This window comes from Paroedura picta, chromosome 2, assembly GCF_049243985.1.
Source record: "Paroedura picta isolate Pp20150507F chromosome 2, Ppicta_v3.0, whole genome shotgun sequence".
In the NCBI taxonomy this organism is placed as follows: domain Eukaryota; kingdom Metazoa; phylum Chordata; class Lepidosauria; order Squamata; family Gekkonidae; genus Paroedura; species Paroedura picta.
This window is the reverse complement of record NC_135370.1, coordinates 102,978,574-102,994,357: the sequence shown is the minus strand read 5'-3', so window position 1 is coordinate 102,994,357 and position 15,784 is coordinate 102,978,574. Positions and strand designations below refer to the sequence as shown.

The 15,784-nt window shown below is 42.5% G+C and overlaps 1 protein-coding gene across 1 annotated transcript in view; it reads left to right on the top strand.

The window, feature by feature from the left end:
* The window catches only part of ELP4 (elongator acetyltransferase complex subunit 4), a 250,605-nt gene that overhangs the window by 45,370 nt on the left and 189,451 nt on the right, over positions 1-15,784 (top strand). Inside the window, exon 4 of the mRNA XM_077321956.1 lies at positions 1,080-1,214. Coding sequence (XP_077178071.1) covers positions 1,080-1,214 — 135 coding nt within the window. The remainder of the gene's footprint in view (positions 1-1,079; positions 1,215-15,784) is intronic.

Sequence of the window (15,784 nt, the reverse complement as noted above, 5' to 3'; positions counted from 1 at the left end):
CTCAGCCTCACCTACCTCACAGGGTGTCTTGTTGTGGGGAGAGGAAACGGAAGGCGAATGTAAGCAGCTTTGAGACTCCTTCAGGTAGAGAAAAGCAGCATATAAGAACCAATTCTTCTTCATCATTAGAAACATGATAGTGAGAAAGTTTCTCTGTTTCCTCTTCCCATTCTGTGACAGAGGCTTTGTATTTTGAGACTGATGGGAAATGCAGATGGATGGGAATGGTGGGTGCTCAGGAGGCTTAAAGTCCAGATGTAATTGTCATCTATGTGCTTGTTTTGATTATTTAGGACCAAGCTAGAGATGCTATTGCAGATTTGTGACCAGCTCTTCTTACATTAATTCAGCTTAAGCCCACTGTGGTGTGTAGGGGAAGTAGTGACATTATTCAGGACTTGGGAAGATAATAGTTCTTTTCCATGACAACAACGCCCCCACTTTGAAACATTTTTGCCCTGTTAGGGAAAATAGTGCCCTGATCTGGATGGCTCAAGCTAGCCTGAACTTATCACATTGTGGAAGCTAAATAGAGTTGATCCTGGTTGGCACTTGGATGGGATACTACAAAGGAAGTTTAGGGTTACTAAACTGAGGCAAGCAGTGGCAAACTACCTGTATTCATGTCTTGTCCTTGAAAGCCTTATGGGGTTGCCTTAAATCTGCTGTAAGATTCTACCACCCCAGGGGAAAGAATAGAAGCCTGACAGATATACCTTGGCCATTGTGAGAATGATATAAGGATCAGATTGTAAATACATTTGTTGATCCAGGCCAAAACAGACATGCCACTGGGAGTGCCATGATCAAATAGTCTCAGCATTTTTTTAATGTTGCAAAATTTCTTTATTAATTACTAAACAAAGAGTGTTATATATGAATTTATAACATATTTGCACTCTGGGTTCAATAATTATGGCTGTAAATTATTCAGTTAACAGAAGATAAGTCTTGCAGAAACCAGTATGCTTTTATGAGCAGGTTTGAGATACCCATAATTACCTTTGTAGTCTCGTAATAATGTTAACAAATCATACTTGCTTGAAAATCTTATTTTATTTTATAATCTCCTGGTTTAGGAGCTTCCATCACCTTTCTTGAATACTTCTGTTACTGCAATGGAAGAAGAAGATGAAGCAGCTGTACAATGCAAGCAAGATTCTCAGGAATCCATGAAAATAGCTTGGCGTTACCAGAACATACCAAAATTGGAGGTAGATTGTATTTTATAGTTATTTTCTACCAAAAAGTGTGTGTTCTTATAGATATCAACATATTTGCAAACTAAAATTGCATGTTGAAATGACAAATTCACTACACCTGATCATTTAGCATTAATTCTAATAATAATGGTGGAATAATATCAAATTTATGGTATATGTTCCCCAGGGGCACTTGTTCTGAGAGACAGGTTCTGTAGTTCCCAGGTACTTTGGGGAACTATTCAAACTGGGATCACAACACATGGCTGGAAGCAGGGCTCAGGGGTCAGAGAACAAATCAGGGACTACTGGAGGAATTTTCCCTTGAGTTTCTCATGGGTCCCCAGGACATAAGAGCCCTGCTAGATCCCATCAAGGGTCTATCTAATCTAGCATCCAGTCTCACACAATGACCAACTAGTTCCTCTGGAGGTCCGAAAACAGGGAATAGGCTCCAAGGCCTTCCCTTGATGTTTCCTCCTTGCACTGGTATTGAGAAATTGACTGCCTTTGAATGTGGAGGCTCCTCTAAGGTGACCAGATTTTAACATTGGTAAAGCGGGACACCATTGACTGGGGGGTTTCTTGATTTAAAAAATTGTTCTATATGGAGCAACAAAAAGTTTCATAGAATGCATAGAACGCAAAAATAGTATTGTAATATATAGAATCATAGAGTTGGAAGGGGCCATACAGCCCATCTAGTCCAACCACCTGCTCAACGCAGGATCAGCCCTAAGCATCCTAAAGCATCCAAGAAAAGTGTGTATCCAACCTTTGCTTGAAGACTGCCAGTGAAAATATATATATATTTTAATTTCAACATAAGTACAATGTGCCAGGTACCCCCAGATGTCCCTCCAAAAGTGGGACAATTTGGTCACCTTACCCTAGTCACCATGACTGGCAGCCACTGATAGACCTATCCTCAACTACAGTACTTTAGGTTGAAACGTTCTGTGAGGTATCCTCTACAAACCCATTCAATCTCAGACCCCATTAGCCCATACTTGAAGATGGGATTTTTTTGTCCCAATGTGCATCACCTTATACTTAACAATGCTGAATTACATTTACTACATGGTAGGCCAAGCACCCATTTTGTGGAGATCCTCCTGGAGCTCTTCACTGTCATCCTTGGTATTCACTGACCAAATTTGGCCATTAAGGTACTCAACCCTAGTTGAATGTTATTTGAATTACTGACTAGTACTGGCTCAAATACCAGTCCTTGTGGGATCCCGCTGCTTACTTCCCTCCATTGTGAGGACTGTTCATTCATTCCTATTCTTTCCTTCCTGCAAGCTAACCAATATTTCATCCATAGCAGTGGTCCCCAACATTTTTATCACAGGGGACAGGTCAACACTTGACAATTTTACTGAGGCCCGAGGGTGGGGGGGTAGTCTACTAGAGGACCCGTCATTGGATGGCGCCGGAGGGGCAGGCTTAGCTGGCGGCCGCTACGGCTCCTCTGATTGGGCAAACGGACAAGAAGGACGGGGGAGAAAGCTGGCCTCTGTTTCTTTTCGCCATGGTCGCTGAAGGCAGCAGGCAGGAATCTCATTGCCGCGGAGTTGTGTGGGCTCCCCTGGGAATAAGGTGCTCCCGGACATGAGATGAGGGAGTCCTAGTCAGAGCAGAAATGGAGAAGGGGAACTTTGTGACGTGGACTTCTGCAAAGTTGGGCCGATGTTAGTGAGCTGAAGCACCTAACTTCTTAGACAGAACCGCGGCCTGGTACCAACTGATTCACGGACCGGTACCAGCCCACCAACCCGGGGTTGCAAGAGGACTTGTCCTCTTTTCCCATGAATTCTGAATCCAGAAGGTTGGCAAAACAGGACTTCATCTTTGTGGCTTCTGTGCAATCCCACATAGAAACTGCTTCTTCACTGGCCTGCCTCGGAAAAAAACTAGCAAATATAGACAAGTGGGACGGCTTGTAGTGAATACAATACAAGAGAAAAAAAAAGATTATTATTTGAAAATGGGACATATCTAGATACTGTTCTGGTTGGATCCTATAGAAGAATAAACAAGAACGAAGAACCTTTTATTTCATGTATTCTGTATAATTTTACTATATCTATAGTAACCTTGGGATAGGTTTTTTTCTCTTGTATCGGAGAAAAAAATAGCAAGCTTTTGAAACTTCTAGCACTCTCAAGAGTGATTGACCCTCTCCTCAAAGAGAGAGACTTTCACGCTCAAAATCATGCAGTGTGGGAGGGGGTAGCACTCTCCCCTCAGTCTTTTCTTTGCTGCCTAAGATTAGTCAGTAGCGAGCAAGCTCTGTTAATTTTACCTCAGACTTCGATTCTTAATTGATGAGACATTTTCTAGTCAGAAATGGCTTTATTTAAGAAAAGTTCCCAATGCAGGACAAAAATGGCCCAATCCAACCAGCACATGGCATGCTTATAATGTCTGGGAGAGGCCCATTCTGTTTCGGGCTCTGCGACCTGTAAAAGAGTAATTCCAAAAACTTGGGATGATAGGGCCCACAGACTGAAAGCCACTTTGTGGGAAATAGTTCTGAAGGTGTTGGATCAACCCTGAGCTGGCCCATCTAAGACCTGCCCATCTAAGACCTGCCCTACTACTTGGAACAGAACAATCAGTAGATCAGGGGAGAGCAATATCTGAGCCCCTCATTAAGAAGTACTCCAAATCATCAGAGCAAATAAGGCCCTCTCCATGTCCAACCGTGCCAGAATCAGGCCACTGTCATTCATCTGTATTGCTGCTGAGATTGGCATCAGAGTCCAGGGGAAGGAATCAGTGCCGAGAGCTGCTGCTGCGATTGATGAGATCGCAGTCGCCTACCCATTTGGCTGCGAGAGATATGGCAAGCGAGTCAGCGTCTAAAGAGTTATTGGTAATGTCATGGAGTCATGATGAAGGCTTAGCCATTGTGGAGTCACCATCATCAACTCATCATCAACTAGACTCATCATCATCACGATATCAAGACCAGCAAGAAGCAGCATAGCCTTTTGGTGTTGGACATTTGCCCCCAAGACTGCAGTCTGCACGTTTGTCTTCCCATGACTCCAGAGATGACCTCACCATGGTTCCAGCAGTGTCTAGTTAACAGCACTCGTTATTGTGCTTTTCGTCATCAGGGGACAGGTCATGGATTTCAGTGATGGACCTGGCTGAGTGGAAGAGATGGGGTCTAGATGCCCCGCCATCAAGGGCCCTCTTAGAGGGAAGGCTCAGTGCATTCCTAGATGATCACCCATGGTGCACTGGACCTATGTCTGGCTGGCGAGTGGAGACGAGGGTGCTTGCTGAGAAGACTGGCAGCTTGGGTGATGACTGCCACCTAATGGCGGACAGTGTAATCGCCAGAAATATACTCTCTGCTGCCACCTGGTGGCAGATGACTTACTGGCAGACCAATTGGACAGCATTACTGGGAGGGGGGTTAGTTAGATAGGCAACAATTACTTACCTGTGCAGAGAGCAGTGCAGAGCTGCTGGTTACCAGCAGGATCCTGGCTCAATGCATAGTGGATAGCTTTTTTGTTAATTAGCTGTTAGATCAGAGGGAGGGGTGAAAGACCTGGCCCTGCCCAGTTTTTCGGTCCTGCATCAGCATTGGTCCCATAGTAGAGGAGGGGCATGGCATCCTGGTCTGGAGACCTGTTCCTTCAGGGCTCTCCCTGTCCAATTGATTCCATGGGTTAAATGTGTTTGTTTAGGGTGGGAATCAGACAAGAATATGGCTATCTGGGTGGTGTACCACTGCACCCTTGGATTCCCTGCCAAGCCTGCTGGAGGCAGCGGCCACTTAGGTGTTGCAGTACCCCAAACTTTTAATTCTGGGGGACTTCAGTGTCCACGCAGACGTGCTGTCCCCAGGCCTTGGCCTGGATCTGGTTTCAGCCATAGCGATATTAAGTGTTCTTTCAATTTGTTGCTGGTCCCACCCATCACCTGGTCATACCCTCAATTTAATCCTTGTTGCAGGAGTAGAGGTAGATCTGGTGGTAAATAACATAATTCCATGGTCAGACCACCATGCCCTGAAGGCTTGACTAAGGACACCACCCGCCCACCATTTGGGTGATGGACATATTTTAGTCTTTTAGACATGGAATCTGAGATATTTGTGAATGCTCTACGGCAGGGGTAGTCAACCTGTGGTCCTCCAGATGCCAGCAAAAACTAACAGAGGCTCATGGGAATTGTAGTCCATGGACATCTGGAGGACCACAGATTGACGACCCCTGCTCTTCGGGACCCGATGCCCTCCGGTGTCTTGTTGGCGGCCTTGGTGGAGGACTGGCAGTCCTGCTTGATGGCTGCCATCAACGAGATTGCTTCTCAGGCGCCTCCTTCGCCCTTACAGAGAGGAAGAAGGAAATGAGACGGCTAGTGTGAGTATGGAGGAAGACTCTTAACAAGGCGGCAAGGACATCTCATTGCACACTTATGAAGGCATATGAGATGGCAGTGAAAGTGGCAAAGCGTGACTTCTTCGCCGCATAAATTATGTCCACTAGCTCTCATGGCACTATTTTTCAGGGTAATTAGATCTCTTACTGCTCTAGAAGGCTGCCAATACTCTAGTAAATTGGATTTGCACTGTGAGGCATTAGCGAGCTATTTTGCAGACAAAGTCTTGTCGCTCAGCAAGGATCTATCTGCTACAACTGATTCAGAATGTGAACCTCTGTGGTTGTTGCATGAGTTAATATTTTATGGTTTCAGATGGTTGTTAACCAAAGTGGACAAATTGCTGGGGTCAGTTAGAGCAACCACTTGCCCCTTAGCTCCCTGTCCATCTTGGTTGCTCAAATCTGGCATCAGGCAAATAAGAGGCCCTTTGAGGGAGATTGGGAACCTCTCCCTAACATCAGGTGACTTCCCTGAAGGGCTTGAGGATGCAGTGGTACGCTATCTCCTGAAAAAAACTATCACTGGACCCACGGGACCATCATTGGACCCCCACCAGCAACCGCCTGGTCTCACATCTTGCTCCTGGCATTTTTGGAGGAAACTTCAGTCCTAGATCCATACCAGTCTGGCTTTCTTCCTGGACACGGGGTGGAGACTGCTCTGGTCACCCTAACTGCATTTGATGTGGTCGATCACGAGCTGTTGGACCACCACCTCACGACCAGGATTTGAGGTATTGCATTGAAATGGCTGGTCTTCTTTATCTTGAACCAGATACCGAGGGATACAGTGGGGGAGGAGTTATCTAACCCCTTTGTGCTCCCATATGGAGTACCATAGGGGGCAATACTCTCCCCCACATTTTTTAACATCTATATGCGCCCTCTAGCCCAGCTGGTCAGGGGTTTGGGGCTGGGGTGTCTCTAAATATGCAGATGACACCCATCTCTACATCCTGAAGAATGGCTGGATGGACTCCCCTCCAGATACATTTGCCAGCTGTTTGGAAACAGTGGTTGGATGGCTCAGGCAAAGTCATCTGAAACTCAACTCCTCCAAAATGGAGATCCTGTGGCTGGGTAGAAAAGGGCAGGATCAGGAAGTGGGAGAATCAGATAAGATTATGCCGCCATCTAATTGTAAATGCTTGTTATAGGGTTTTATCGGTTTATATTGTGACTTTATCTTGTACCTGGTAAATCGCCATGAGGTGGCTATTGTCAAGAGTGGCCGTATAGAAATAGAAACATAAATAAATAAATATCCCCCCCCCCCCGGCTAAGAAGGTAGATAACCTTTCCATGGTTTAGGAGGAAGGCTGCTAGTTCCTTTTTAAATACCCAAAACCAGCCTCAGTATTTTCAGCTGTTGTCCCTGCAAAAGGGAGGTCATAACAACATTTTGCACCACTGGATAAAGATGTAAGTGCATTGATACATTTGGTAGAAAAACACTCTGCTGCAATAGGTAAAAATTGCAATCATTTATTCCCTCAATCCTGGAGGAGCACAGGCCTTTCATTGCGGCCCTGGTGGTGGAAGGGTTCTTGCCAAAACACTAGTGAATTTGGCTTGGTACAATGCCGACTGTTGTAGCAAGGTCATGGCCACAACGGTGGTAATGAATTGGTTTTCGTTGTTAAGATCCTCCACATTACCAGGAGACACTCATGCAATTTATGATGATCTTCCCTTCAAGGGCATCAATCTGTTCAGCACAGAAAGAGATGACTTGTTTGAGATGATGTGAAGGTATCACCTACAGGCAAAATCTTTGGGCATAGCTGGCTCCTCTACCCAGAAAAATCACCCAACGAACTGGCACAGGTTCTCTTTTAGATTTCAAGGACCATAACACTACCCATACATTTCCCACCTTTCCCCATAATCTAGCCCAATCAGAGCGTAGACAAGCGGGTAGTCAGAATTGTTCAGGACCTGCTGAACGGGATGGCCAGTCCAGACACAACCACTCAGAATGACTTGGTCTGCCATCTTCAAGCCTCGGGTTACAAGTTTTTCTTACTGTAAGCAGTGTTAACAGGTCACAGCGTTGTGCTAATGCTTGGGAGACTATCATTGACAGTATTTGGCTGTTGTCTATAATAAACCCTGGCTTACCAGTATGACAGATTTGAATGCTTCTATAACCATATCTCGGAGGTCTTTTGGGAAGTAGACGAGCTACTATGTAAAGGATCAATATTCCTATTGGGCTCATCTCTGACCTCTGGAAGCTTTTACTCTCAGTGCTTCATTACTGATAAAAAGGATGTGGTAAAAGAGCAGTCCTTGATTTGCAGGACCTTAATACCCACATTTTGGTTAATGTCAAGATGCCATCATTAACAGAACAGATCCCACTGTTATCTCCTGACATGATTTTCTAAGATAGAAAATTTAAAAGACACCTATTTTCATATGGGTGTTCACAAGGCCTGTACAAAATACTTGAGGTTTTGTGTTAATGGGTTACACTATAAATATACGGATCTCCCCTTTGGCTTAGCATCCACCCGCAGAATCTTTACAAAGTGTACCAATGTGGTGGTGGCCTACCTATGTAAGGAGGGAGTGCTTCTCTACACATATTAAGACAACTGGCTCCTAGTGGGATACTCCCCAGGGGACCTTTCAGATTCTATAACATGTACCATTACCTTTCTACAGTCTCTTTATTTTGTGATAAATTGGTCTAAATCATGTCTGATCTTTCAACAATGCTCACCTCCCTTGGGACTTTTTCTCTAAAAATGGCCCTCCTTCACCATCCTACCCTCATTCCCAATTTCTCTTGTGCTTCTATCAGTTACTCTGACTGTGTTTATTTACTTAGTTTATAGCCTTCCTTCCTTATTATGACCTAATGGAGATTACAAAGTATAAAAAACAATATAGTCAGACATTTAAAAATATCCTATAAACTAGGATTACAAAATTAGAAGTCTAAAATATATGACTGGATTTTTTAAAATATAGATATAAAACCCAGGGTAAAATGCTATCCAAATCAAACCAGGGTTGGTAAGCCTGCTCACTTTGGTTAGAGTGAAATCGTAAGTTACTGGTCCAAATCTGTCAAAACTTGGCATACTGTGAATAATCAAGAAAATGGAGTACAAAAGCAGACACCAAGACAACAAAAACAAGATAACATGTACAATAAACAGTGCTATAGAATACAGTGCTATATCCAATATGGTATATATTATTGCATGTGTTATAAAACATGCATTCTCTTTATACAAAATTGATTCCTACATTTATCTTAATATAGATGTTTTTATGTAAGTAATTTGAACAATATTTCGGTCTCTCCAGCGATACCACCAAATTGAATCCAGCTATTGACTTCTTTATCCATGTGTGTAATAAACACTTGAGATTCATTGTCACCATAAACTAATTGTCATGAACTCAGCATATAAGAAACAAGTCCAGTGATCAATTAAATTGACTTTGTGGTTGTTAGTTTCCTGAATTATACTTTTCCTTAGGCTAGTTATTTTTTCACCTAGAAAATAACAGGACAGTCAACCTCTAAAATAAACTGCAGTGTTATCCTAGACAGGGGTAGTCAAACTGCGGCCCTCCAGATGTCTATGGACTACAATTCCCAGGAGCCCCTGCCAGCATTTGCTGGCAGGGGCTCCTGGGAATTGTAGTCCTAGGACATCTGGAGGGCCGCAGTTTGACTACCCCTGTCCTAGGAACTAGTTTTACTGTTGGTTGGCTCACTATGTTGCACAGTAAATTCCGTCTTCTACTAAAGAATATAATTGGAATGTGACAATGATTTTACAAGGCTTGGCATATTTGGTTTTCTGTGTAATTGTACAATTGTGCTATGTATTTGTGTTATATATATATATATAAAATGACATGTCAAATCAAATACTCCCTGGGATGATCATGTATCTTGACCAATTGTATTAATATGAAGCTTACTGTGCTTTGTTGTATCACAAAATATCAGTTTTGTAAAAATTTCCAAATTCATTCTTGAATGTATCTGTATGAATTATCACAATATATTTATAAATATAAAATAAATATATTGACAGGGAGGGATATTTCATCACATTCAAGCTGCCTAACTCCATTTAGCAACATACTATATTAAAATATCAAACACAATGGAAACAATAAAAATGTGATGGGATAAAACCTGGGGCAAAATCCTGTCCAAATGAAGCCAGGGTTGGTAAGCCTGCTCACTCTGATTAGATTCTGGGGTGGAATTGCAAGTTACTCAGCCAAATCTGCTGATACTTAAATCTGGTGACTGGAACTATGAACGGACAAGAATACCCCAGGTTTGCAGGAAAATATGAAATCTTAAATAAACACAAAAAAAGTAAGGGGCTTGAAAAAAAAACCCAAAAATGATAAATGGATGTTCTATAGCTTTTTAGCAACAGGTTCACTTAACAGTTATTAGGCAATCACAGATTTTAGGCTGGGTTCTGTCAGTAAAAGGCAGGGGGATGAGGTAGGGCCCTTTCCAGGCCTATTTTGGCCTTTCATGGGAGGACACATTGGAGCCAGGCCTGGCTAGGATTGGCAACATCAGGCTGAGAAATTCCTGGAGATTTGATGGCAGAGTCTAAGGAAGGCAAGGTTTGGGGAGGGGAGAGGCCTCAGCTGGGTATAATGCCATAGAGTCTACCCTACAGAGCAGTCGTTTTATCTAAGAGGACAGATCTCTGTCATCTGGAGTTCAGCTATAATTCTGGAAGATCCCCAGGTCCCACCTGGAGGTTGGCAGACATAGGCCTGGAAGCAACCTATGGGTGATTTGATACCGCCTGACTTGCATGACTTAACTAGGCCTAAGTGCTTGTTACTGTTCAACACCAGTCACCTTATGAAACCCAGTGCGGTGTAGCAGTTAGAGCTTCAGAGGAGGGTCTCAGTGACCCATGTTCTAATCCCCATCTTGTGGAAACTGACTGGGTGATTTTGGAGACTAGAATAATGTAAGCTGCTTTGATCCCCATTATGGAGAAAAGCAGGATATAAATGAAGTAAATAAATGATAAATAGCTGAACATGGGAAGAAGATAAAGGGTCAGGTGAGTGAGAAGGAAAGAATAAGTCAAAGGAAAGGGAGAAGATATGGAGGCTGCTAAAGGGAGGGGATAAAGGGGAAAGTGAGGTGTCACCCCAGAAGTCCTTGAGAGTTCTCTACTATGCAAGTTACTGGGCTACGATTTTCTGACCTAAGTAGCGGCTGCTGGAGGGGAGGTATGGACAACTTCAGATAGAGGGGTAGCTAAATATAGGTTGACTGTTAAGTGGAAAGGAGATAGGATTAGCAATTCCAGATTAGGAAATACCTGGATATTTGGTGGATGGACCCTGGAGGGAATAGTGCTTGAGAACATGCAATACCTCAGAACAGTATAATGCTATAGACTTTACCCTCCAAATTAGCCATTTCCAATAAAGTTGGTAACCTCCAGGTAGGGGCTGGAAGTCTCTCAGAATTTCAACTACTCTCCAGATGACAGAGGTCAATTCCCCTAGAGAAAATGGCTTCCTTGGAGGGTGGACTGGGAATCAAACTGTAAGAGTCTATTCTATCAGACAGCTCAGCAAAGGCCAGAAGGCCAGCAACAGAAGGTAGGTAAGATGACCCCTAGCCTTATATACTTTCCTGGCCAAACACAGAAGATCTTCAAAAAGGAAAAACCTTCTATGTTTTTTTCCCACATCATGCTTTCATGTAGGCTAATTTCATCCATTGCAATGATTGGCTGGCCTCCCACAGCCTCAGCAGGCTGTTTAAAAGAATTTATTTCAATTATACGTATATAGAGTATAAGCCGAGGGGGGCTATTTCACTATTAAAAATGTGCTGGAAAACTTGGCTTATACTTGAGTATAGATGGTAATCTTTTCGCAAAATTGCTGGATCATATAGAGTTGCTGTGTAGCAGCTCCCCCTTGATCCAGTTTTCCTCAATTATCAATATGTAGTCATGGGTGATCAAAAATCCCTGTTCAAGATGTTCACAGTGGACATCCCAGGGTGGGATATAAATATAAACAGGGAGTTAAACCCCCCCGCCTCAAATAACTGGTATTATGTGCAGTAATCACACACAAACCCTGCATGTGCAGTGGTCACAAAAAACTCATGCAAAAACATTATTTAAAGGTACTGATTTACCAAGGGGAAAGGAGAGGAAAATTTGAAGTGGGAGGGTTTGGGAAAGGGGAGAAAAACGTATAAGTAGGATGCATCAAGAGGGAAGAATTAGGGAATGGGACTCCCCTTCTTCATGAGTCTTCCTGTGTCTCCCTATTATACTAATTTTATTGCTGCACTGTTCAGTCTGAGCAATGAAATTGCAGTTTCTGCTCCAAAGCCTCTGGCTCTAGCAGCTTTTTAAAAGTATCTTGCCTTACTTGTCCATTCAGTACCTCTCTTGTTATATCTGCACAGCAGTCTATTCATTCTGCATTGCTAAGCCCGGCTGGGATTCAAAGGTCTGTCCATGGACAAGGGCATTTCAGTCTCCCTCTTCTGTCTGCAGCCTTTCTTATAGTCTTAAGATCAAGGGACCTTTCATGGTTGCATTTCATTTTGGGCAAGGATATGTACACACACACGTGTGTGCACACAGAGAGCACCCACAAGTGCATGGAAATACTTGAAGTCTGAATCCTAGCCTTTGTCCCAGTGCTACAATTTGCCCTTACCATTTTGTCCTCAAGCCTGCTAAAGTCTACATTCCTCTGCCTGAAGAGGTACTACCATTATCTTGTAAATACTATACTAATTTTCAATGGATGTCCCACTGAAAAATCCTTAGCCACAAAATAGAAACACAGCAAGTGCCAAAAAGAAAATAATAATTAAAAATGATTTAAATATGCTTGTTTTGTTCTTTAACCCAACAATTACTAAAGCACTTTGCTCAGTGCTACATTTATAGTTAAACATTAAGTAAGAAAATACATGAAATGCTTGGGCTATACATATTACACTGAAGACTGATTAGAAAATACCAACAAAATGAAAAATTTAGTAAAAGAAATTATATTTCTAGATTAAATTGGTTTGTTTGGATACAATCTAAAGGAAAAAAATAACAAAATAATTTTTAAAGCATAGGCACATGCTAGTAATTGATATGTTTATTCCTTCCAGGTAAAATATCTTTTGTATTACCCATGAACTGCAGACTTTATTTTTATTTATAACAAAAAATATTTTCTTTACAGAAGTAGCTGTTGGCCTTCCCTCCCCCCTTAAAAACATATAATTATTTTATCCTTTGTGTCTTCCACTTGGTTTTTTATTTTTCCCCCAAATTATTTTTATGGATGTTTCTCAATACATAAAAAGTAGATATGATTTTAAAAGTTTCAGAAGAAAAAGAATAAGGAAAAGAGAAAAGATCATATAGATAGAGATATAAAATATATATCAAAACAGACTTAATAAACAATTATATATATGTGTTTGAAGTTTATCCATTACCCATACTCTGAACCTTACTAATTACATTTTTATTTTGGTTTCATATTTACAGTGTTTAATCTAATAACTTCTATCCCTAACATTTATATATTTTGTCACTACATTGCAAGAAGTCCATGGGATATTTCCAGAAGATATTTCCCTAAAAGAAGGAAAAGAAAGAGATAACTAGATTTATTCTTATTAATAATACCATGTAGATTATTACAAAAGACTTTCTAATTTAGCTATAATTTATAAATATTATCTTCTTCATTTTGAATATTTGTAATCCAAGTTTAGGTTATTGTTGTTGTTATGTGCGAAGTCGTGTCCGACCCATCGCGACCCCATGGACAATGATCCTCCAGGCCTTCCTGTCCTCTACCATTCCCCGGAGTCCATTTAAGTTTGCAGTTTAGGTTATAAATAATGCCAAATTCTCTATATCACCCCAGTTTAAATCTTTGTAGAAAACCTCTAGCTTTTTTGTTAGTTTCATCTTGAATATTTGTAATCCAGGTTGGGGTGTTAAGTATTTTAGTTCTTATGATACAGCCCTCTATAATTAATAGATGTTATATTTTCATGAACAATGTATATAATCCAAGTTTAAATAATGCCTCTATATCATTCCAATCTGATTTGGATCTTTGTAGAAAATTTGTAGTTTCTTTTGCTGATTTCATCTTGAATCCAAGTTTAGGTTTTAAGTCTTTGGCATTATCAGGATCTCTGGATTGCAGTTTGAGGATGCTAATAAGGCACTAATTTTGTTGTAATTCTCTGTAGCTGTTTTGGCTATATTGGGCTAATCATTTGAAATGCAGTCTAAAGATAGTAGATATGTCCTAGCTTAATGCAGTCAGGTATAGGGATATAAACCAGGAATACCTGGTTCAGGTTCGGGGCATGTTCAAAACTGAAACAAGTTGCTCTGCCTAACCAATTTGTGAAGTTTGAGGTAGTCCCCATGGAGCCCAAGAGACTCCAAAATCTCAGGGCACCTCCACCTGAATCTCTTCTACCTGCCCACCAAGTTTGGTGAAGATTGGATTTGAGCAGTCTGAGTTTTGGACACCCAAACAAGGTGCCTCCACAAAAGTGCTTTTTGGGAAGATGTCTAGCATGTATATAAAACAGATCCTGTGTGAGCTAGATTCATCTAACTTGTAGCGGACCTCCAAGGAATGCCACACTGCATGCTCTACAAGTTACATGCAGATAAGACTTGGGGAGGTCCAATTTATGAACACCCAAACTAGGTGCCAGCATGAAAGTACTTATCAGGAAAGACAGAGGCATCAAACTTGCAGTGGACATCCCTGGGATGACCCCCTATATGCCCTGACATCAGGGGTCAGAATTACAGCGTGCCAAGAAGCCCCCCCCCCCGAAAAGTGCTTTCTGGGAAAATGTTATCAAGTGTGGTTCTGGGATGGCCCATGCGTGATTTAGTAGAGGGGGAGAAAACCTCCCACCTACAGAAACATGTGGCACTGTTATGGATGGACATGTCCCACAAGCTAGGAAAACACTAGGCATGCTGTGATTGCCTCTCTCTCACGGAATCATCCTGCCAGCACTGTAGAAGAAAGGGGATAGTTCCACAACAGTCTTTCACAGGCATACATGGCCACTGTACCACAATGTGCCCCCTCCAAGAAAAACCCCAAGAATCATACCATTTACTGTCTCAGGAACCATAGCCACTGCCCCTTCATTCCCAGGAAGAATCCACCTACCAGCTGTAGGTTACATAGTGCAATTTACACAGGCTGCTTCCAGAACCTGATATCACTGGAAGTCCCCTAATTTAGCTTGAACAAGTGATACTATGATGACAAGTCAGAGCCAAGAAATGCTGTGTGGTAATGGATTGCCCTAGGATGTACCAAGATTCTCCTGAATTAGGTTGATGTAATTTGGGTTGGCTATGAGGCAAGCCCAGCTCCACCTGGCAGAGGCAGCTATTTTTCCACCCACGTGCCAAGGGTGTGAACCTTGGGCCTCATGCCAAGATCACCCAGAGAAGAAAAGGAAGGGGGGACTTAAGGGAAGATGTCCAGAAGCTGTGATAATACTTCACCAGGTCCAGAGCAGGGTGTCCTAGGTGACCTTCAGAAAGAACAACTCATTCACTCTGGCTGAGTTTACATGGGATTGGTATGGACTGAAGATGTCACCCAGGTGGAAGAACACTCAGTCTGCACACTGGTGAGAAAAGAGATCAACAGCCATGCTAGCAGGGTCCAGCCATAAGACTCCCAGTACTCAAGGGGATCAGAATTGGCTGGCACAGGGGAACTCTAATGTACTCCTTTACAAACATTTTGATGGGATCCTCTACTATGGCACACCTAGCCTTCTCAGCACAGCTTCTGACCTTACACTTCACAACCAACAACCAGCTCCTGACCTCTTCCATCCTCATCCCTTTTTCTCATTCCTCCTCCTCCTCATCCCTAGCTTTTCCTGCCTGCTATTTCTGACCATGTTCATAGCTTTAGAACCAACGCACCTTGTGACAGAGGTCACCCTTTCACTGAACAAGTTGTGCATTATGGAGGACAATGCTGCCTTTGATGCAGGGATCACACATGCAGGCCAGCTGGTACTCCCACTTCTTGGTGATACAATGTAACCTCTTGTTGATACCCACCTGTAATCTGTCTGCCAAGGCCCTGACCTGTGTAATAACT